Source organism: Apteryx rowi, unplaced genomic scaffold (genome assembly GCF_003343035.1).
Source record: "Apteryx rowi isolate R43461 unplaced genomic scaffold, aptRow1 scaffold_407, whole genome shotgun sequence".
NCBI lineage: Eukaryota > Metazoa > Chordata > Aves > Apterygiformes > Apterygidae > Apteryx > Apteryx rowi.
The window spans coordinates 108,646-132,701 of NW_020450598.1; the positions used below are offsets into that span (position 1 = coordinate 108,646).

At 41.6% G+C, this 24,056-nt stretch overlaps 1 protein-coding gene across 6 annotated transcripts in view; it reads left to right on the forward strand.

The window, feature by feature from the left end:
* The window catches only part of HDAC4 (histone deacetylase 4), a 134,502-nt gene that overhangs the window by 95,073 nt on the left and 15,373 nt on the right, over positions 1–24,056 (forward strand). For 4 of the 6 annotated variants that reach the window (XM_026075615.1, XM_026075613.1, XM_026075611.1 and 1 more), the window contains exons 15-20: positions 96–142; positions 9,724–9,831; positions 10,406–10,461; positions 11,542–11,629; positions 12,936–13,055; positions 15,472–15,569. In XM_026075615.1, the coding sequence (XP_025931400.1) occupies positions 96–142; positions 9,724–9,831; positions 10,406–10,461; positions 11,542–11,629; positions 12,936–13,055; positions 15,472–15,569 (517 nt within the window). Of the gene's footprint in view, positions 1–95; positions 143–9,723; positions 9,832–10,405; positions 10,462–11,541; positions 11,630–12,935; positions 13,056–15,471; positions 15,570–16,651; positions 17,148–24,056 lie in introns of those variants that run through there. The other 2 variants (XM_026075616.1, XM_026075617.1) reach the window with 2 other exon arrangements.

Genomic DNA, 24,056 nt, shown 5'->3' on the forward strand with positions numbered 1-24,056 from the left:
CTGAGAAAAACTTCAGCATTGCCATAAAATTGGACCCAAACCTGGTGAATTTGACCTTTTGAGGACTTACTGGATTTTTTTTTTTTTTCCTGCAGGTTCTCTAACGTCAATGTTTGTCAGGCTTCCTTGTGGCGGTGTTGGGGTGAGTACTTGCTTTAATGTGTAAATAATGTCCTGTTTGTTCTCTAAGTCCCATTGCTAACTAAAATTGTTGCTTTGCATTCCATCAAGCGGGTAATTGCAACCAGATGTTACTCATAAACACGGTCTGTCTGGGGTGCGGGGTTGCAGTGATGGCCTCACGTGCATTTCTTCAAAAGCAGTGTGAAGATTTTAATCTGTTTTGGAGTCCTGAAATGTGCGCGACATCCAGAGGCGTGTTTTGTCTCTGGCTTTTGGGAGCAAAAACTCATTTCCCAGGCAGTGATGTTTAATGGCTCGGAGATTACTGTGTTTTAAAGCAAATGCTGAAGACAAAAATGCACTGCAACAATACAGAAAGCAAGATGTGCTTTTCATGTTGCTCATGCTTGTGTAGGTGTTTCATCTTCAGTGTTGGAACTTCAGAGCTGCCTGCCTAATAGTGCAGGTGGAAAATGTATTAATAAAATAGTGATATTGCAGGATAATATTTGGGAAGTTCCTGTAAATAGTAAGTTACTGTATTTGTGTCTGGGCTATATTACTGTCCTAGAATAAAATGTCCCGTGGGTTACACAGCGCAAGGGAATTGCAGTCTTCATTATTTGCCACCTTTCATTTTTGGGGCTCAAGGCAATTGCACATGAATTCTGAAAAAGGTGATGAAAATATCTGTCCATCCATCATGTAAAAGCTGAACATTAGTTTTCATCTGTCAAGATTCTCTGGTAACAAAAAGAAGACTTTTCTTGTTTGTTTGTTCTTGGAAGATTGAAAAAAAAATACCGTTCAAATACCTTGTGTTGAAAGTTTCGGGGTTATTTTGAAGCCTGAAAACTTGACAGTTTTCCTTTCAAGTCAGACTTTCTGCCCTAAAGTTTGTGTGTAGGGTGACGCTACAGAAAATCTCGGAGAACAGGAAGGGAAAAGAATGAGAAGAGACAATAAAAGGCATTGTGTTTGAAAATTCACAGTGGTAGTTCTTATGCATAATTGTAGCTCGTGAGGTTGAATTTAGAGGTCTGGATTCTGTTATGGAAATGAAACAAAATTGTTTTCTTCCTGAGTCTTTGCAAAATCGGTGCTTTGAAAATTATCCCGTCAAAAAAAGAATAATCGGCATTTATTCATACCGCCACCACTGAGCACTCGTAGAGATATTTTATTTTGTATTGTAAATATGCTGCAGTCTCCTAATTCATGGCAAATTTTTGGCTAGAGTTTAAAAGGTTTGGATTTACTCTGCCCTGCAGTCAGGCATGCCATTCAAAGCAGAAATTATCATTTGCAAATGAAGACTGAATGGTAACAAGTAGAGACAGTGCCTGAGCCTAACACAGTCCCATAAGTCTTGCATTAAATCCTAAATCAAGGCAGGAAACGCACAGTGCTGGTGTTATTGATATGCTGGTAATATTCTGAAGATAGTGTTTGCAGTTAACTTTATGGTCAGTTGTCTCCATGTAGCCTTAAAATATTAAATAAAACATATGCTAACTTTTCTACAGTGTTTTAGTAATTCCAAGGGATATTTCCATGTTGTAGCAGAAAAGCTTTTTAAAACTAGTAATCAACAACATGATAGTCAGATTTTTCATAAACATGAATTTTTGTTTTGTTTTGTTTTGTTTTGCTTTCCCAGTTACACTGGAATACAATGTGTATTATTTGTGCGGTTCTGCTGCTTTCCTATCTGATAGAGAAAAATATGTTCCTCTTCATTGCGTTTGGGATGCATTTCTTAGGATTATATACACAGCAGCTGTGTATTTGTAGGGAAAAATGAGTGCATGGTAGAGAATGATTGGCTACAGCATATTAAGCAGGGAGTGTTTTGCACTTGTATGTAGTATGGATGGATTTAAGTGTAGGCCATCTCCTTTGGAGTAGGCAATACATGCAGTCATCTTACAAGGTCCTTTCTAGCCTGCTTTCTGTTGTCTTTGCAAGATTTGTCAAGAAAGTTGGCTTTGCAGTGCTGTGTTTTTACTGAAGAAATACAGGGAAGACTTTAGTCTTTGTTGGCATGCTGGTTCTATGAAACAAGTTGTCCTTGATTTGATTTACTATGAGAAACTGTTGCAAGATGCCCCGTAGTGGTGTTTTAGCTGAGGCCACAGAGCCTGCCTTTCGGTAGCAGATGAAAAAACCTATTTTCTGTGCCAAAGAGGATGACGAGACACTTTTAAGATGAGTGTAACATTATTAGAAGAGAACAGAAGAAAAGATTTTAATAAAATCAGGGGCCAGGTTAACATACCAACTATGAAGACTTAGCGAGAAGGAATTTAAAAGTGTGATACAATTCTGAGAAGTTCATCCTGTGAAGACTGCTGGTTTATTGAATGCTGTTTGTTATAGTGTAAACTAATCATTTGAAATTGTTCTAGCAAGAGGACTTAGAGGCGGTTTTACTGGATTTTTTTTTCTGCTGTTGCTTATCAGACCATTATGCAGGTAGCTAGAGGGCATTTCTGACTGATGAGGAGCATTGGAGTTGTGTCTGTACTCTCTCTTGTTCAAGATCACCAAGGTAATCATCAAGGTAAGCAGAACATGACTCACCTTTGAGTCGGCAGGACTTTTAAGCTTTTAGTAATCAGGCTTTGTTGCAACGTTTTCTTATAAGTTGAGAAGGTTGTGGTAGCTTAAGAAGTTTTGTGTGCGCTCAAGTTGCTTTATACTCGTTCCGTTGGTGTTTTTCTGATGATGAAGGAAGATCAGGTGAGCATGTTGATGAGAGGGCATGTTGGACAACTGCTTGACTGCCTAAGGCCAACTGTTTGTAGTGTGCTGTCTTGTGTCCTTCCTCCTGAATGTGAGAGGTGGACCACTAAGAATGATTTAGCTACACAGCCACAGTGTGCTGGAGAAATCAAGCCCTGTTTCCTTTTTGTATGTCGTCTTTGGGGTGGTAGAGCAGCTGATTGGGTGACTAACTGCCTATGGGAGATAGAGATAATCAGCCGAACACCTCTAACGATCATTGCCTGGAGAGGCAGGCTAGATCCCTGCCTGGATATCCATGCCCAGTTTTGGAGGAGAATTTCAGCATGAAATATTTCCGCATGATTCTCTGCCTTTGTCACCTCAAGATAAGGGCACTGTAGTGGATGTCTCATGGATCTTTATATTCAGCTCACCAAGATGCTAGACACTTTTCCAGCTGGCCAATTGCTTCATAAGGAGTGTTTTACCCAGAGAACTTGAGTCAACCTGCTGTAGAGTAAGGGAGGGACCAGTCCTCTTCTGGGTGCCCTGCTGGTTCGAAGATAGGAAATAACAGAGTTTCAGTCCCACAGAAATCTTTGTTTTTAATTGAAATGCTGAAGATCAGGGGATAGATGGTAGGCAAATGTGCTCTGCTGATGGTATTATGTTTATTCGGGGTCATCAAAATGAAAGCTGACTGCAGAGAATATCTCTGTTATATTGTTATCTCTTGATAACAAAAAATTGAGCAGTAAAGCAGTTTATGAAATTCAGTGTTGATGGATGTGAAATAATGCATGTGGGCAGGAGCAGGGAAAGGCCTGGACTAGGCGAAAGCCAAGTGATTACTCTTTCTTACAGTTCAGGAGCTGAAGGCCTCAAGTGAAATTATAGGATAGCAGGTTTAAAACCAAGTTCTTTTCCTGCACACAGTTAAACGATGGAACTCTCTTCCACAGGTGATATTATGGAGGTTGAAAGAATAAATGGATTTAAAAGGCAATTTAGGCGTATTCATGGGGGGAAAAAAGTCCATGAAGAGCTGTTAAGCACAAGGATGAAGATGCATTCTGTATCTCAGGACACCCCTATAGTGGGGACTGCTAGAAGCTGAACGAATGAGCCGTCAACGTATAGCTATTTGTCCTGCTCTTATGCTTTCCCAAAGCATCTGCTGCTGGCTAGTGTCAAAGCCAGATTATCGGCTTGATTGCAAGGAGGCAATCAAATGACGGAGGAATGTTTCCTCCGAAGTTACACATCAGACCAAACACTTGGCTCTGAAAGGAAGAGTTAGGACATGGTCTGTTCATCAGAGATGGAAGTCAGAAACTTTCCTCCACTGCTCTGGAAAGCTCCGGGGTGTTTACTTTCAATTAATGCTTTACGGTTTACATATTTTCTTGGTGAAGAAAATACGCTAAAGGAAGAGTAATTGGGTCAGCAAATTGTATTTCCTTGGGGAAAATAATACACCAGTGGACTGTCTCCTAAATACATGTCCTAACAGTGATCATTTATTCTGAACCTCAGGCTCATAGATTGAAAAGGGGTTTTGTAACACAACTTGACTGTTAGCTGTATTCTTTTTCCAGTTCTAGCTAATGAAATAGATATTATGTTACACCACGCCAGGTTGACCTCAGTGTCTGACCTGATGCCATCTTCAGCAGTATCAATAAGCTTTGGAGAGGAAAGATGTAGTCTTTACTGTTTCTTTCTCTTCCATTTTGTTCCCGGTTATCTGAATCTTATTTTTACCATATACTAGAGGTCCCAAGTCTCTGAAGGCCATAAATCTCTCTCCTGGCCTTACTACCTGCTTTCCTATCTTTGAGCCAGCACCTTGGATAATAGGGCCAGTAGAGGCAGGAGAATATGATGAGCAGGTTCCTGAGGATAACTCTGGATGCCTGGAAGTTTGTAGTTATTCCTGGGAGGTGGGAATGAGTTTTCTTCTGTCCAAAGGGATGTGGCTACAGCTAAGATTTTTTTCCTTTTCTGTTTTTTTCTCTGTAACTTTCTCACATCACATCATCTACCTGGCTGTCTCCTGGTGACATGACAGAGCATTGCTTTTCCTCTTCGCTGTCCTGTTAGGTTTGTGGTTTATTCGCCAGCTCTCGTGGTCGAACTCAGGCACCTTGCTTAGCAGCATTGCCTTCTCAGTTGCCCTCAATGGAAATGGGGCAGCATATCAGTAATGTTCCCATTTTGCTTTAAGTGTTTGGAGCAATATATGAATTTCCATGAGTTCTTCTTACTAGAGAATGTGACAAAGGAGGTAAAAGGAGAGGAGGTGAAAGAAACAGGAAAAAGTTAAATGCAAATCAGTTTGTTGCATGAAACCTTTCAATCTTTCTCCTTAAAAACCAGGTCATGATGTCTCTTGTGAGTTTTCCCTTATTTGTTTTATAAGAGGAAGCCTTCACGTTGTTGTAACCGGCACTAACAAACCTCTTCCCATCTGCAAACATTCTGATCTTAGCAGGAACAAAAAAAAGCACAGAAGCACTTATATCAACAGATGTGAGCTCTGATTTAAACAACAGTAATTTATTCCTGCTGATCTTTACTCTAGCAACATCTGCAAGTGCACTATGCAGTATTTTTGTTTAGAGACATTACCTTTACTTCTCTATAGTACATGCTCTTTTATTAATATATTACTTAGATGCACCAGAGCATTACATAATACAGGATAATTAGAAGTAGATTTTGGAGAAAAGATTTTGAGCTTTGAGAATCTGCAAAATAGTCCAAGCATACTTGCATCTTAATACAAAAAGTTCAAAGACCTGATATTGTAATATTGAATATTTTCTAACTTTTTTGTTTTTTTTCATGTATCTTTTCTTTTATCTCTGCACATTCAGCAGATCTTGGTATTAATGTTTTTCTTTTCCAGAATAAGTTGTTCTTTTTTTCCATTGTAAGGTCTTGAGTATGTAAAAAAAATTTTTACCTGTGCGGGTGTGCAGCATGCAGCACAGAGTAGAGACAACAAAAAGGACTGCCATGGAATGCAAATAAGAAAGTAATTAGAAAGTCTTAGAAGAACAAAATGTGGTTATTTAATCAATGCTTTAGAGCACTAGGAGATGCACTTAGGTAGAGATAATTCCCTGGCAGCATGGATGACATGTGCAGCTAACTCTAAGCGCAATGAGGAGAGAAAAGCAGAATTCCTTTGTTCTCCTTTCCTTTGTAGAGTCTGGAACTGCTGTGTAACATGTCTCTACTGGTCCCTATTTTTAAATGCCTATCTGGATAGCTTTTCAGCTAAAGAAAAGATTAGGATAATGAAACCTTTTATAAGATCCTCTTCACTTTAATTTGAAATAGTTCTGCATTCATATATAGTACAGTATACAGTGCTAATAGGAACCTCATCGTGTATATTAATAAAGACTTCAAGTTTATAAGGAAGGAAAAACTCTTTCAGGTCTCACCCTAAAACATCTTAGGCATTCTTCCTAGAAAAGAGCCTGTGTCAAACTGCTGACCCTTCTTTTCCTGTGTTCTCTCATCATTTTGTAATAATCGTATATGTTGTGGAGGTTAAGACTGTGCAGCAGGTCACAAGCATTGAATTCCCTCTCCCCACCTCTGGAGTTCCTCAGCTCTCCTAAGAGCTCATGTAACAGAAATGGCAGTTCCTTTATTGAAATGAACAAGTCACTAATATTATTCTCAAGAAGACAAGTGTGCTGGCCAGGACAACTACTCCTAACCCAACAGATGTGGAGGACTCGATGTCTCTGACACAGTTGTACCGTCCACTTCAAGAGAGAAAAAGAGAAATACACTGTCAGATCAACAAAAGGCAAGAAATATGCTTCCTCTCTCTCTGTAAAGTCCTTCCAGATGGGAAGGCTGATGTGCTGTCCCAGCAACAACTCCTGTAATGGCAGCTACATCAAAGAAATCATAGGCAAGGAGAGCCAAATAATATCTCCTCTGTAATGAACCTCAGAATTCAAGAATGATGGAGGGGTCAACAGCAGCTCATGCACCAAACAGCAGCAGCTTTGGAGTCAGAGAGCAGTCCAGCTCAGGGCCACATTAATAGCATTTTCCACCATGGCAAAGTCTACGCCCCTTTGCTGCGAAGCACTGATGACTTCAGTGGGTCTGTTCAAACACTTACAGTGAAACAGATGATGAAGTGCTGCTTTGGATTAGGGCCCAGTGGTCTCCAGACATCCGTTCTGGGGAAGATGGCTGGGTGTTAAATCCTTATCTTGGAGATGTTTGTGAGCAGGATGGAGCCATGGAGAACTTGTGGATGGGAACAGACATCTCGACCAAATCCTCCTCTTGCTGGGTAGCTGAATGCGGAGGGCATGGCAGAGTCCTTGGAATTGGCTCCCAAACTACAGGTGGAATTCTTTTTCTAGGAACTTAATTTCTTTCTGCAGAAATAATAACTCTTCAAAACCACTCCCTCTTGCCCTCCTCATTCTTCTTGAAATGCTGCCAATGTAAGCCTGGCTTTTTCAGGCACCAAAGGGCTTGAACTTAACAGTGTTTGGCTAAGACGCTTGGTGACTTTTGCATGCCTTATGGGAAAAGCTAGCAGAAACAAAAGTCTAAGGAGGTCTTAGGATCCTGTTGGACCTACCTAGTCTTGAATAAAGACATGCTTGTGACATCTGAATTTCTCTTTTTTTTTTGTTTCTGTTTCTCTGATGACTTATGGTGAATAAAGGTGGTCCTCTTGCAGTTTTGCATCCACTGCAAGGGCCTGATACTTGCTGTGGTTGGACAAAGAGAGAGAGGGAATCTCTTGGCTACAGGTGTCCTGAAGCATCTTCTTTCAAGACCAAGAACTACTTTTTGAATAAATTTGCTTGGTCCAGATCACATGGTGTAGCTGTATCTCACTTCTGTGAAACCTGCAGGTAACAGAAATGTGAGCCGCCTTTGTGTGGCCCTCACTCTGTGGAAGTGAGGCAGCAGATAGTCCTGTAGAGCCTGTGAATTTTATCCTTATCTGAGATGGCAAGAGCAGGATTGAATTCTACAGACAGTGAGGCTGTCAGCTCCTTAGCAAAAAGGGAAATAAATGTTCCCAGTTGTTAAAAATACGTGTATCTCACACTCTCAAATGCTGTGATGAAGAGGATCTGAGAATGAAGACTGATGCATCTCCTAAGGGGACCACAGCAGTGTCATAACACCTGAACTGCAAACTTGACCACCTCTTAACATCTATCATGGTACTTCTGTTCCCATGTTATTGCCCATATTGACAGGGATCTAGGGGAGTCCTTGTACCAAGAATAGTTAGTGTAGGCTTTTTCACCAGTGAAGTGACTTTCCCCAGAGCCTAAGACAGTGAAATGTATTGGCAGTATTACATTGACAGTATAGAGGTGCCTTTTTTGGCATTCTCATGAAACTTTCTTGGTTTACTGTGACTTCAAAACTGTCCTCATGGCAGATGTTGCCAGAAGTTGTCACTGATAACAGGCCTGGAATTATCTCCACTGGCTTTAATGCAGCCATGGAAGAGATGGATCAATCTCGTGTTGAGCTGCTTGTATCTCCCTAGAGCTCAGCAAGCAAACTGGATGCCAGTTGAGACAGACAGTCTGTTTCTTTCGTTCCCCCTTTGCCATTGTTTCCATAAATACGCTCAACGTGGAGTATTCCATGAGAAATAGCTGGTGATCCTTTGCACTGAGCAAATATTACTCTTACCCAGTGATGTTCCTGGGTAGCCAAACTGTCCTGACATGGGACAGTTCCAGTAGTCTGGATTTTGCAAAGGCCGTGACTGACAAGGAGAAAACAAGCTTTCCTTTCATGCCAGCATGCAAACAGATCAGGGTGCTTTAAAGGAGATCCAAAGCAGCTCTTTCCCAGCGGCAAGTCAGCCTATAAACAGTCCCCCAGGAATCCCCCTGGCCCCCCGCCTTCTTTTGCAGTTTCCAACAGAGTTGTAGTAAAAATTGAACAGGCATTTCATCATGTGTCTGCAAACTAATCGTGCCTTTGTACAGTTGTTGAGATTAATGTGGTAAAAGCCAACAGTTCTCACTTTTTGTTTAAATTAGAACATGATCTCGTATAATAATGAAGCAAAGACTGTCTCAAGAATGCCTTTCCTTTTCTTTCCTTTTGTCTATTTGCACATTTTCTAAGGGAAATTGATCCTGGTCCTGTCAAATATTTAGCATTTAAGTAGATGTCTGTAGTTAGCACCTAGATGTTGAAGGTCTGTTGTTAGCTTTAATGAGACAGAATTTATCTTATGATTCTCCAGGGAAGTTACTGTGATTTATGTTGATAAATCTGGCAGGAGTAAGTTGGGCAGGCATTTTTTAAATGTCCATTGTTAAACATCATTCTTCATTGTATTCTCATTTTTAATAAGATTGTTTTAAAGTGTTTTTTTAAAACCTTTTTATTTCATCCTGGATCCATTTACTCCAGCAATTAAAGAGAAATACTGTGCTCTTAGAAGAATACTGGTAGGAGACACCTGAAAATTTGTGGTGCTTGAGATACTGAATTTGCGTCTCTATTATGGCTTTGACCCTTTGGCACCACAGAGCTATTGAAAATTGTCATCTCTTTAGTGCTGTTTGTTGGGACAGACCCTCAGTAGCTCTGCCATTAGAGTCGTCACTATTGCGGTTAGCAACTACCTTCATGCGTGGAGGCAGAGCCCTGTTGGCCACCGCTGCGCTGTTGCACACTCACCCTTCAGGTGAGAGTGGCTCCCGCGCCTGGCATTGCTACGCTCAGTTCTGCAAATACATGCATTTTACACGTTTGAATGATCTCTCTGTAAAACGGGAGCCTCCATTTCCTCAGTTAGCCTTATTGTTCCTAAAAATGGTTTCTGTGTGTCTCGATTAGGTCGACAGCGACACAATTTGGAATGAAGTTCACTCATCTGGTGCTGCTCGCCTGGCTGTGGGCTGTGTCATTGAACTTGTTTTTAAAGTAGCCACCGGAGAATTGAAGGTTGGTATGATAATAACACTTAGCTTTGATACCAGCTCTGTACAGGAATCAGCAGAACTCAGTTCATGGCTGTGTTATGCAGAAGATTCAGTTAGCTTTATTTTAATGGCACCATCTGGCTCTAGTCATAAAAATCTTTGAGGGTATCAGCAAGTGAACAGCAGACTCCTGGTGAATGTTCTTACGCACTGATTAAAAAGAAGAAAGAAACCAGAGCAGCAAGTGAAATCATTATTCAAGTGATATCTGAGGGTCTTGCTGTTGACTTCAGCTGGGCCAGCTAATTTGCTGCTTAAGTGACCTCATTCAGAGGTTTTTTCCTGAATGGAAGGAAATACTATACCAACCAGTTTCCATAAAATTCACATAGATTCCACCCCCCTACCCCTCCCCCCCCCCAAAAAAAAAAAAAAAGAGCATCATGCACTGCTATGGTCTTGTGAGAAAAACCATCAAGAACAACTAAATAATTCCAAAACAGAATTAGCAATTCTGGCTGTAAATCTGCATGCATCTCTGTGAGATGAATGTTCCTTTCTGTCTCATTTCTTCCTTCTCTTATTTTTGCGTGTAGAATGGATTTGCTGTTGTTCGACCTCCAGGTCACCATGCAGAAGAAAGCACACCCATGTAAGTCTGCGTATATACTTTGTTTAGCTTGCTTCAATGTCTGTCTATTATGTGATCTGCATCTGTAAATTAGAAAAAGAGTTTGTTAGTTTATTATTGCATATATTATTGTTATAATTTCTTGCTGATTGCTACACAGTCGAGCATTAGATTCAAAGCTCCTAGTAATCCTCTAGGGGAAGGAAAGATCCTGCTTTGTGGTTTGGGGCAGGTATATATTTTAGAAAGAACTGCATTAGAATCATGCTTTGAAAAAGCATTCATGCTTTTATTTACTCTTGTGAATTGTCTTAAGTTAAATGTTGATGTTTCTTCTAATGTGAGGAAAGCAAGGATCTGCAACTGATCTTAGCATATCGAACATAACTTTGTGTCCTGGGGTTAAAACATGGAATTAGGAAAGTGTTGGAGTGTGACGGCTTCACGAAATGAAAGCTGACGTCAGGCACATTACACGGGTTTAGTGGAGCAGGGTTTATATTAGGGTTTTGGCTGTTGGATCATACTGGGCTTCTGGATGTGACTTAACTGGCTGTTGAAGTTTCATGTCCTTGGCTTTGTGACTGATTCGGGGAGCCTGGGGTGCTTTGGTCCGAGATCCGAGTACCTTCTGCTGGATTCCCTTCGGTGCAGCATTTCGGGGCCTCTCTGAGCCGAACCACTCCATTTCCGATGATGCACATGGCCACACATCACTTCAGCTGTCGGTCCTTTCCTTTCTTTCTCCTCTTTTTGCATTCTTCCCCCTTCACCCCTGTTCCCTTTGCCCACATGGGAGCCCTGGGGAGCTGGTACGCACCCATGGGGCAGTTTGCATGGAGCAGCGTTGCAGAGGGGTTTGGAAAGTCTGAAATGTTCCCTGTTTCCTGAGAGATCGCAAGGCACCTGCTGCTGTATGGCTGTCTCGTGTTCCTAATTGAGCACACCTGCATCTTTTAGGGAGGAAAGAAGAGTGAAAGCAGTGGAAATTTCTTCCTACAGTGTTATGTCCCGGATGATAGATGTATTGGGACCAAGGCAAACCTATAATTAACACTTCTATTTTTTTTCTCTTTTTCTCCTCCCTCTCATCACCTCCAGGGGTTTCTGCTACTTTAACTCCGTGGCAATTGCAGCCAAGCTGCTCCAGCAAAGACTGAACGTTAGCAAAATTCTTATAGTGGACTGGGTGAGTAAACATTGATTCTTACCCATGAAGAGATCGAACGGAAGTTTTTCTTTGTTTTTTTTGAGTTTTCTTGCAAAGGCAGCCCAGGCTTTGTAAGTCAGTGAAAAAAAATGTTATCTGTGGTCTGTAAGCCAAAATGCCTTTGTTTTTAGTTTTTTGATAAAAGATTTCTTAAAGGGTGCATAGGTTTCGGAACAAAATCAGGATTTTTATTACACTCTTACCCTCCTCCCCCCATCAGTTCTGTGCAATCCTGAATAAGTAGTTGCCTTCTATAACAAGACCATAACACAGTTGCAAGGATGGATAATTCTGCCAACTGTGCTGTTGTTTTCTCAAGGTTGTTGGGCTCAACCATTATTATCAATCCCAGCTCTACTTTCAGGACATGATGACTGGTTATTGAAAGGGATAAGCTGTCCGACATGGCTTGGCCGTCTGTCTGGATGGTCTCAGTGCCCTGCCACTGGGCTAGTGCAGCCTCTGCACATTTGGGCAGGCGGTCAAACATATCTGTAATTTGGACAAAGACAGTGAAATATTCTGCAGACAATGCATTGGAATTCCAGTAGGGCTTGTTTGGATTTTTGCTACTGTGATGTACAGATTAGAAAGAAAAGAAAAAAAAGCTGGCTGTGAAGGCATTTGAGCGCTTGGGTATCAGCTAAGAGTTTTGATTAGATTGCCACAAGTCCTCCATGGACAAGACAGTTAAAATGGATGTATTTTTCTTTTTGACTTAGTAGATGGACATTGTTTTCCTCGCTTCCCACCGACTGTTTTTCATATCTGAAAGAAGGGGCATTTTGAATGCCCGTCCGCTGTGATGCATTTGTGCACCAAGTAGCAATGCAGTAGAGGATCTGGGCTGTGAGTTTGGGGTGTTTAACCCAGATGGGCCCAACCTGAGAAATTTGCTGGGATTTGCTTCAGTGTTCACCCTACAGACTGATTAAAAACACAAAATTGGGGTGACTGACATAGCCCTTCCTTCCCCTTGTCCTGCAAGGTTGTGCATCAATCCAGTTCACGCCAAGAAAATTAATCTTGTTTTCAGTTTTGATATATGTTTGAGATTGTGTTTACTCCTATTTATCCTGTTTTGTTAAACGGAAAGTGTAACATGAAGCCAGCTGTGCAATGTAGATTATTCTCATTTGCAATAAACTGCTTCAGTGAGATCAGAGAAGTCCAGAAAACAAAACACAACAAAGCAAAACCCTCCAAATCCCAAGCTGATGGCTTTAATCTGCATTGTTACTAAGATACTAACCTTCCTCACATGATACAATCTCTGTCCCTGAAGGATGTACACCACGGAAATGGTACTCAGCAAGCTTTCTACAATGATCCTAATGTTCTTTATATTTCACTACATCGCTATGATGATGGGAACTTCTTCCCAGGCAGTGGTGCTCCCGATGAGGTAAGAACATGGATCGACATAGTGTCTGCCTTCGCAATGTGTTGCTGTGTCTGATAGGAACTGCTCATGGTTGTGATGGAGGTGGCCCAAAAGACCTTGGGGGCTTCTGCTGAGCAAGGCTGCAGAGACACTTGTGCCACCATCCCCACGCTTGTGCTTGTTAGTGCCTCTTCCAGAGCCCATCGCCCAGTTTTGGGTGTTCCTGTGCGTTCCTGTCCAAGTCCTAACAGCCATGTGAATTGTGTCCTGCTGCTGCAAGCTGGCAGGAGAGGAAAATCCCTTGGCAAACGATCAAAAAATGAATTCATGCAGTTAGACTCTCAAGCCCTTATGGGACAACCCTGTTCCAAGGGACCCCTTTGCCAGCTGTGCCAGACAGCGTTTTCTTCCCTGAAGAGCAGGACTTGATGTACTTTTCAGACCTTCCCCAAAGTGGGGAATAAGCGTTTTGTGAGATGACAGAGGAACAGGTTGTCTGCGGCTGTACCACCAGCTCTGTACTGCAGCACTTGGGTTTCCTGGCACGGGCTTGGAGCTCATCACCTCCTGCCTTATCCCTGCCAGAGCATTGCTTACGGCAAATGCTGTGTTCAGATTTAGCAGTCTGGATAGTAGACTTTTAGCTAGAGTCATTCATGCCGTGGGACAAAACCCAACAGTTACAAGTAGTTTCCTCGGAGCCTGCTACAGAAGGAAAGGCTGTGCACGTTACAGTGGAAGCATTTTTTCTTCTTGGCCCTTCACACAGACACTTCTAGTTTAGTCCCGTCCTTTCTTTCATTCTAGGTTGGCAGCCAATACCCTGCTGTTTCAGACTGAGCTTAATGCTGTCTTTTGAAAGTATACCTGGCCCTATTTCTCCTTTCCTTTGTTTGATGGACGAGCCTTTGTTCATACTGTTAGCAAGGGACCCCCTTCTGGCTTGTGGATTCTTTACTAAGAAAACATAATCGGCATGGAAAGTGTGCTCTGTTTTAAACAAGCCGCCCCACTAATTTGCCCTAGTAAAGTAGAGATAATACAGAGATTTGCAATCATTCCTTATGCAAGACCTTATAGTGGCTCATTTCCAGCCGTGCTGTGAGCCAACCTCATTAAAACAGTGCTATTTGGTATATGACAGTGGCCTCACAGAAAACATTTGCTGTGAGCTCAGCGCACTTGGGGACCCTTCCTTCAGTCTGCTCTCATGGTATTTATCATTCCTCCTCCATGGGAGCGGGTGAATGACTTCTGCCAGGCTAGTGGCCTGAGGAAATAAAATGCAGGGTGCTACAAGTATAGAGCACAGAAACAATCAGTATTTGAATCATATAATCAATAAAACCTTCCTAAATAGATAGAATTTTTATTTCAGCTGTAGTTTTGACGTAAATTTGAATTAGAAGTGGTTCCTTCTAGATAGATATTCAGTTATCATCCTTCATATGTGGTTTATCAGAGGGAAATTATGAAATGCTGTGTTTTATTTACTCTGAGACACTCTAGATTAAACCTGAAAAGCCTTGGAATTAGTACCCTATCTATCTGGCTTTTTCCCATTCATCAAACATTGATGTTTCCATTTAGGTTTCTAAAGAAACTTAAACATAATGTGATACTCCTTCATTACCCTGTTTGTGCATTACTGTGGTAATGAATGAACAGCAACTCTTCGCAGTGGGCTTAACCTCTGCTTTAGGATATACAAAGGACATGAGGTCTTAAACTTCTCTGAGATCCACTTTTTTTTGCTGACCCTTGGAATTAATAATGAGTTTACAAAATATCTAGTATTGTAAGGAATTGTAGACTGTATTATCCACTCAGTATTTGCTGTTTATAGTAATTTTTAGAGGGTATGTGCTGTTCCTGACTGAGTAAAACAAAGAATTTGCGCTATTTGCGCTCAACGTTAATGTGCAGGTGGGGATGGATCAACATTCACCACCCGCATGCCCCTTAGGTCAGCAAAAATGTTTTCTGTGAATAATACTTTTCGCCAGCAGAGGGGGTGCTCACTCTGATTAAAATTGTGGTATTTGGTTCCCCCAGCAGGAAGTAGAATACATATAAAATACCCTTCAGCTTAAAGCTGGAAAGGACTTAATTCGATGAGGTTGCACATGCAATGCACTCTTGTACAAAAGAGGAAAAGGATCCACATTAATGGTGTTTTGTTTTTTTTTTCCCTCGGGCAACTAGAAAATGCTGACTGTCCACAACTCCCATCAAGTTTAGAGAATATAGGAGCACACAGGAGCTTTAATTTTATTCTCTCTTTGGGAACTGAAGTAATCTAGAGGGAAAAATTACCCCATCAAGTTATTGAATCAAAATCCAGATTCAGCTGGATGAATAGAAAGACAGCGAAGATGCATTGCTAGAATTAGCAGTTTCCATATGTGCAATTAAAAGTACTGTTTCCCTTTTTCAGGTCGGCACAGGAGCAGGAGTTGGCTTCAATGTTAACATGGCCTTTACTGGTGGCCTTGATCCACCGATGGGAGATACAGAATACTTAACTGCTTTCAGGTAATATTGAAGACTTCCTCTAACATGTTTTTCACTGAAACAGAATTTCTTTTTTCTCGTGCAATCTCTCTTAATCTTGGGTTTCTCTCTCGCTAAGTTAGGAAACAAGATTTTCATAGAGCTGTAGTTATTTTGTGAATGCCATATGGGATAAAGCTGGCTTAAGTAAACACAATATTTCTGGCCATAAGAAATGGGTCTGTGACATTAGGGGATTCAGTGATTGACTTATACTCACTGCTCAGCACTGATTGATGCGTAAATTTAAAGTCTCCTGATACGAATAAGCTCTTCTGTTGTTGGCTAAAAATCTTTCTGGCTCACTGTGGTGAATATTTGTATGAATAAACCCACCTGGGCAGGGTGGGGGGCCCAGATAAACTTTTTAACAAGTTGTTATGAGTTGAAGTTTCAGAGTGCAGCTAGCCGAAGCCGGGAGACATTATTATGGCGATGCACAAAGGGATATTGGACGTCTGAGTGGTCATGAGTGATCATGAGTGGTCATGTCATTATTCTTGACTCCTCCCCACCTCAGTCAGGCATATCCTCCTCAATTAGCAGTAATGGTAGCATCAGATTTAAACCACTCTGCGTGGTTGTTTTACGAGCATATTCTAGCATGCTCTGGAGAGTTGGTGTTCATTGAGTCTCTGGATGAAGCAGGAGGCGAATCCACTTGTTGTCAGACCTTGTGCCTGTCTTGCTGACCTCATCATAGTGGTCCAGCTCACGCAGGCACAGGAAACCTCAGGATCACAGAGAATAATAAACTGTCTGAGCTGATCCTTACTTTCCTCCTCCTATCAGCGTGATCAAAAGAGGTGTGGCAATCAAAAATGTAGTTTCTTCTGTTAGCTGACCTACAGCCATGCGCTCAACAGTCCTGGCCATTCTGTCCAGTGTCCCTACAGGAGCACTCTAAGAGTGCGGGTGGTGCGTTTTCTCACTGCGCTGAGCATCTAATGGGCAGAACAATCATATTAATGAAGATTGAGTGATAAATGCCACTGTAGTGTTGTTGATCTTCTGAACCTGTGGAAATGATTCTTCTACCTCAACGCTCTTTCTCTTTGAAACAGTCTCTTCTTTTTCCTTGTGGGCATTATTTTCGTTCTTCTCTGGCAGCTTCAAAAAAAAGCTTGAAACTGCCTGAATTGAGCCTGGCAGAAAATAGCTGAGGCAGTTTGTCTCGCCCCTGGAGATGCGCAACACTGCATCTTTTCTGCAGCAGAGAGAGTTCTTCTCCAGCAGCAAGTGTCTGGGTCTAGCACAAAGATTTGATGCACTGCTGAGCAGCCAGGGAATAGCTCAAATCAGGCGACTGTACATGACTGGTGGCTTTGGAACTTGCTGGAAGCCTGGAGTAATGCATTTGCCTCCCAGACCTGCCAACAACGGGAAAAGGATGGTATTAAAAGTTACTGTGGAAGCAACATAATAGAAAAATGAAATGAATACAAAGCTTTCTGGGTTAGAGGAGAAATTTTAAGCAATGCAGTAGTGACTAAAGGCCTGTGTGAGACCACACTTTCCTTTCTAATATTCTTTCCAAGGAGAACAAAAATATAATTCGCTGATCTGCTGAATACATGTGTGTGGGGGGAGGGGGGGTTGTTGGTGGTGGTTTTCTTGCTTTTTGTCCTGTTCAACCCCCCATGCTTTATGTCCTTCTCCCAGCTTGCATCTTTTTAACAATTATCAGTTGAAGTGATGTGTGGTCTTCAAATGAGATTTAGCGCGCTTCTGGCAAACGCCCTGCATAAATTTAGGRAGACGTGCACTTGCCAAAACATTGGATGCAAATTTCTGGAAATACCCAGGTGGAGTTTTGACTTCATGAAATAGCATTGCATGCATTAAATCTAGGATGGGAGCATTATTTTCTGTTCTTCACTGTGTGCCTACTTTTTATTGTTACGTTATACTGAGCAAAAAGAGTTTTTCTTTTTCAGTATGCCATTCCAAAGCCTTCAAACAGTGTATACAATTTAAAATAACATATAGTCAAATAACTGTCATTTGTCTTGGTGTTTTATTCCTGTTACGGGAAAGCAAGTACTTTAGTCCAAAGTGGAAGTCTGTTTATCCCAGCAGTCAACAAGACTGATCTCTTCATTGTAAAAAGAACCTGCGGCTCACAACTGAGTGACATACTTGCCATTAAATATTAATTTAGTTTCTAGGCTCCTGGAAAATTGTTCAGAACAGTCTACAAATGTAATAAGAACTTGGCGAGCCCTTCCTTAATAGGTGTTGGTGTCTCTTTGCCCAGGGACTACAGCTCTTTGGGGAACGTGTTTCGTAGCTAATCGTAGCTCTTATTTTGCCAGGGTTGTGAGAAGCGAGTTACTTGGCTCGTCCTTATAGGTAGCACCTCCCGTACTCTCCCCAATGTGCACACCTTCAGTCAGTAAGTTAAATTGGACGCTTTTTTAATCTTATGCCAAGTTTTGTTCATGATAATACATTATCAAGTGACCTTTTTAAATCTTAACCAGATTCTTTGAAAAACATTTTGCCTGAATCTTTTTATTGATTTTAATGTAAAATAATGCTTTGAAGTTTACAATTTATAGTCCCCCGAGAGTTAGAAAGTGAAGGGAATGGGTCATATATCCTTTTTTCCCCTCTTTTCTTGTGTTAGCCTCATGAGACAATGCATGCCTTCAAGGCAGCACCTTGTTATTCCACCCCATCGAATGCCACGTTGCATTTGCTGGGGATCAAACCTAAGATGAAGCAAAGATAAGAAAATTGGCCATAATGAACTCCAGAAGCAGGAGGCATTTTCACCATGAACTTGGAAACTCACAGTGGAGAACTGAGCTTTAATTCAAACCAGTCCAAATGCCAAACTGTGAGGCTTTGAAGTCTGTAGAGGAATCAGTGGAAATCCTTTGAGCTAGGCAAAGATACTGATAGACTTTTTTTTTTTTTTTTTTTTTTTTTTTTAGCCTTAACTCTTAGCATGCTTTTAAGGAAGAAAGCCATCTTTCTATGTAAAATACATAGATACTGGAAGAAAAATATGCAGCATGCTTTTCATTTTTTACTCTTTCAGGATGAACTGCTATATGGATTTGATAAAAAGCATGTGCTCTAAAGAAATAACAACTGAGATAATTGGCCTCATAAATTAGTCTGCTGATGAGTGAATAAATGAATCCAAGTGAAATTTATCTTCCCCGTATTGAAAACCTGTTTCAAACAGTGCCATTTTACTCTTTCCAAAGAGCAAACAGTAACTTCCGTCAAAGATTTTCTACAGAGAATTTCTTTTAGGATTATTAGCATGCCTGCATTTACACTAAAATGGTGTATTGGACAGCGTATCGCGGCCTCTTAATATTTACTAATAACGCTGAACTGTTTCAAAAGTGATGCCAAGGGTTAAAAATGCTAAGCAGAGCTGCCTTGCCTTGCACTTTGCTGCTTATTGCTGTTGGAGAACTGAAAGCACCGGCTGCAGAAATGTACATCTTTGGGTCTGCTTGGAAATCAGGGTGATATTGCTGTTGGTATCCTTGGTGGGGAGCAGGGTGGAATCACCCTGGTCATGAATAGATGTTCAGTCTGAGAGTACCAGTTTGGGATTTTGTTGAGATCTCAGCGCTCCGCCGTGCCATCATAACTGCAGCTACGCCTGCCCTGGCCAGCAGTATATTATAATTTAGCTGACCGTTTTGCTGAGCGCATGTTCCATGGCTGAAGTCACCACCAAAGTACGTGGGCAATACTGATCTCACAGCTCGTGCAGAAACGTGTTAAACTCTAATGCCTGGCATATAATTTAGAAGGTCCCCAAATCATCAGACTGTTCTTGGTATTCGTTGCTGTTATTCTGTAGTTATAGAAACAAACAGTTGTAAAATTTAGTTTTTTCCAGAGCCTGCTGTTTCCTGGCTTGTTGCACAAGAAGAAGTGTTTGCTTCTGTAAAGTCTCGTGATGTTTTCAAACGTTGTGTAGAAGTACAAAATGTGAACCTGGCTAGGAGACCTGCAGAAAAATGTGAGGACTGTAGTTAGTTCCTTATTACAGGAGAACAGCAACGACGTGGTGAAATTAAATTACGTTATGCGCATGAGTTTTCCTCTGAATTTACTTTCCGACATTATACCTGATGACTCTAGGAGCTGTATGGTTTCATCCAATTTTTTCCTACCCTATCTGACAGAGGGGTAGGAAAATTTTAATTCTGTATACCATTTGATTTCCCTATACAATTTTAATTCCAAATGCAACTTGACTTCAGTGTTAGTTTTATTTTTATTCACAGCTCGTAAAATAGAAGGGAAGCCAGGACTGCAGTTTGAAGTCCTCCTCCTCCTCTTCCTCCTGAATTTCTCGGACAGATTGTAGAAAGCGTTAAATGAGTTCGGAAGCCGAGTTTGGGACGGGGGGAGGTTGTTTTTTCTCTTCCATCCATAAAACATTTCAGAAGTAAGGAAGAGGGAGGGGGGCAGCTGACCATGTTTCGCCTGGAGTCGTTGTCTCTGTGTTTTGGATTTCACRCTCTCTGATGCTCATTTTGTACCCAAGTTCCTAATCCGGTTTGACATAGGAAATGACCGTGGAGGTGACTGTTTTGAGAAACAGAGAGTAGAGTCTTCAGGAGACTGATTAGCCTTAGGAGCAGTGGGTAATGCTTTATAATATATGGGAAACAGTGGGAAAAGGGTTTCCGAAAAAAGCGCTCAGCCTTTTATATTTCATTTTGACTTGCTCACTGGAACTGAGCGTTCAACAGGAAAAAAAAAAAAAAAAAACCTCTGTAGAACTGTTTAATCAGCCTGGTGTTTATTAAGCATTTTAGTTGGCGAATTGGCTAGTAATGGACTAAAAGATACGCAGTCTTCTAGAAAATATATGTAAAATTGTATTTTCCCCCAAATGATTGCACAATGTGGTCGGTAGTTTTTACTGTTTATAGCTGTCAGTATTAACTAATGTGTAGCTGTTTAGCCTAGCTGTATTTTAAGTCAACTGAAAGAATGTAATTTATTTTTGAAAACCAAACAACACCACCCCCCACAAACCTAGGAAGTTTAAAGGTATAACTAACCCTTGTATTTTAATAAATCAGCATGTCTGGAAGTAATATTCAGTGTTGTAAAACTTTTAATTCCTCAGTCAGTAACTTTGTAGCTCCCCTAGCCATTAGTTGAAGGACCCACTTCCATAGAAACCTGGTCACCTTCTTGACAGTCATTTCAATTAGTGGCTTTTTTATAGTATGATCATCAGGGCAAAGTCATAGGATCCTTTGCAATTTAATTGCTGTTTTGTCTTGGGGATTTGACTTTAGAGTGGCAGATCTGAGCAAGAAGTGTGTTTTCTTCATCCTCAAGAAAAAGTAAAATCTGAAAGACTTAGACACATCTGAAATCCTGCCAATAGATGAAATTTCAGAAATACATCATTCAAAACCAGTTCGTTTGGGCTTTCAGCTGTTTGAGGCTGAAAAATTTACACGTGCCTTTTTTTTTCTTTTTTTTCTTTTTTTTTACAATTAGAAAAAAGATTGAGGAAGCTGTCGAGATCTCAAAAGGCTGTCGTATGCAGCTGACTTCCAAAAAAATGCCGTGTGGCTCCCACGGGCCAAACGAGGCTGTGTGGAGCAGCGCCCTGGGCCTGGCGCTCCCGGTGGATCCCATAAACAAAGCCTCACGCTTCTGGGAAACCCCGCTGGACTTGCAGTGGGTGTGGGGCTCACGGCAACATCTCATCCGTACGCTCCGCATCACCGTTGATTCAGACCTAAACTGAAGCTTTATGACCGAAGATGTAGTTGCTTGTATGTTTGGCGAGTATCAAACACAGCTGAGATTGTGGCTTTTGGGTCCTGGTCTAATGCTAGAGATAGGAGAAACTCCGAAGAAGGAGCAGGCTTTGAGAGCTTGGGTAAGAGGCACAAATGAAGGAAAGGGTTCAAGTCTGGATTTGACTTGTTAATAATTTCTAATAGTGTACCAGAAAGCATCGTTAGCTTATTTGGTCTGACACGACGTGATCTTCCGCGTTTCCTCTGAGTTTCAGCTGCCTGCCGACTCCTGGGTCCTCCAGACTCAAAGGTGAAGGTGTCCAGGATTTTGTGGGGACAGGGAGGCTGTCTGTCCTATGTCTGACCCTTCTTGGACAGGAGAACCAAGGCACCTGCATCTCACGTTTCTTAAATTTGGAGGGGGATCAGATAATCATTCTAAAATTTACTCTGGCTAATGAGCACCACAAATAATTGCTTGGAAATGAAGACACATGCAGGAGTAGCCAACTGCTGCTGCACAGTCACCCTTTCTGTACTCAGAAGATCCTCAAAACAGCTTCTTCCAAATATTGCCAAATACCGATTGATTTCCTTTTAATGAGCAGCCACTGCTTTTTCTCAAAATTTATAAGGACAAGTTTCACCTTTAATTGTTGGGTGTTGCCTGGGTATTCTCTGCCACTAGAGGGTATCTTCTAACTATTGTCATTCATACAGGCAGTGTCTGGGAACCATCGCTGACACCCGTCAGTCGTTCGCATGGCTCACCTGCTGTGCACCGCTGTTTCATATGCTTTGGGTGCGTTAGCATTTGGGCATCAGTCAGATGAGCTGCTCCGTGGCAAAAAAATATGTATATACAGATAGGCAGATTGATTAGTGGTTGCATTGGTTGTTCAATGCTGGCAGCCAGCGCACACAACTCCAGGGTGTTGATTTTGATTTGCTCTGCGACGTGGATTAGGGTGATACCACACAGCAGCTGGGGTGCTAGCAACTCCCATGGTATCATAACCTCGTCTGGAAAATATCTGATGATTTTAGCATTTTTACTCTGGTTAGAAATTAAATAGCTCAGCAGTACTTCAAAGTGCAGAAAAAAAGCCCTTTGCCACGTGCACTTGCTTCGAAAATGCTGCTTAAGTCCTTTGTGAATGAGGTGGTTTCTACTTAAAATGTCTGTGGGTTTTACGAAACAGATTTTGAAAATGAAAATAAGATTGTGCCTTTTGCATATGTTTACATGGCTGTGTGTCCTGCAGACTGTCCAGCAGGAAGAAGGCAGGAGGCTGTTAGATTACCATGGAGATCTGTTGCCCAAAAATTGAAGTTAGAAGGCTTTTCTTGGGCTTCACAGTGTTGACTGAATTATTTTTCAGTGCTGAGCTGATGTGCCTTGGCATCCCCACCTGCTTAGACTAGAGCATAGGAAATGTGTTCAGCAGTACTGATAGAAGCTGTTTGATGAGTTTGATGCTACTTCAATTCATGCTTTAGAAAGTTATCCTTGCCAGTAGCTGTTCCTAGGATAGGGTAAAATAGAATACTACTTTACAGAAAGGGCATGACGTTTTTCAGTTTTCCCTAATCTTACAGCAGCTGTTTAGGTTTGGAGAGATGCATCTAAAAATCAGTCAGTGCATTTATAAGAGAAGAAGAACTTAATTTGGAAAATACTACTTTGTATAAAGGGCCTTGAGTTGGAGACTTTTAACTTAAGGCATCTCCTTGCTTTTCCACCATTTCCTGCAGTTATCATTGCCTCGTCGTAACAACTCAAAACAATTTTCAAACCTCTGAATGCGTGTACCCCTGGCATTAAGTGCATGCAAAAGAAGGTATTCATCCAAGAATGCTTGCTACAAGCTTTCTTAATCAGGAGGGATTGTGTGCATCTGTATCATGTTTATTAAGAAACTCTGCTCCTTTGAAATTTTTCATTGCTGTAATTTCAGTTCCACTGTGTTTGTGCTAGATGAAGAAGCAATTACTTGCTCTCTGCCGAACTTCTCATTTTTGCTTAGCTGGCGTCTTGTCATCGGAAATGGGATGCTTTGCAACCTCATGTAGATTTTTGAACAGAAACAGAGCAGATTGAAGAGATAAATCGATGTGAAAATGCCTTTTGCTGAGAAACCACAAAGATAGACCTCTTATTTCATTTGAATGCCAGCCTTAACGGGCATTAGTTTGCCAGTGCTAAGGAATTCAGTCTGTTTTTTAGAGGACACCAAAAGCAAGAGGGACAGGGAATAGCATGCTCTAAGGTGTATTTGGGTGGGATATTTGCATATTAAAGCTTCCTTTGGCCTGAGCTGGTATTTGCTGAGTGGCAAATAAATGGAGACCAAGCCTGGCACTGCTCCACTCCTAGGGAGGAATAACCCCATGCACCAGTACAGGTTGGGTTGACCTGCTGGAAAGCAGCTCTGCGGAGAAGGACCTGGGAGTGCTGGTGGATACCAAGTTAAGCATGAGGCAGCAATGTGCCCTTGTGGCCAAGAGGGCCAATGGTATCCTGGGGTGCATCAGGAAGAGTGTTGCCAGCAGGTCGAGGGAGGTGATCCTCCCCCTCTCCTCAGCCCTGGTGAGGTCGCATCTGGAGTACTGTGTCCAGTTCTGGGCTCCCCAGTACAAGAGGGATGCGGTACTACTGGAGCAAGTCCAGCAAAGGGCTACAGAGGTGATTAGGGGACTGGAGCATCTCTCCTGTGAGGAA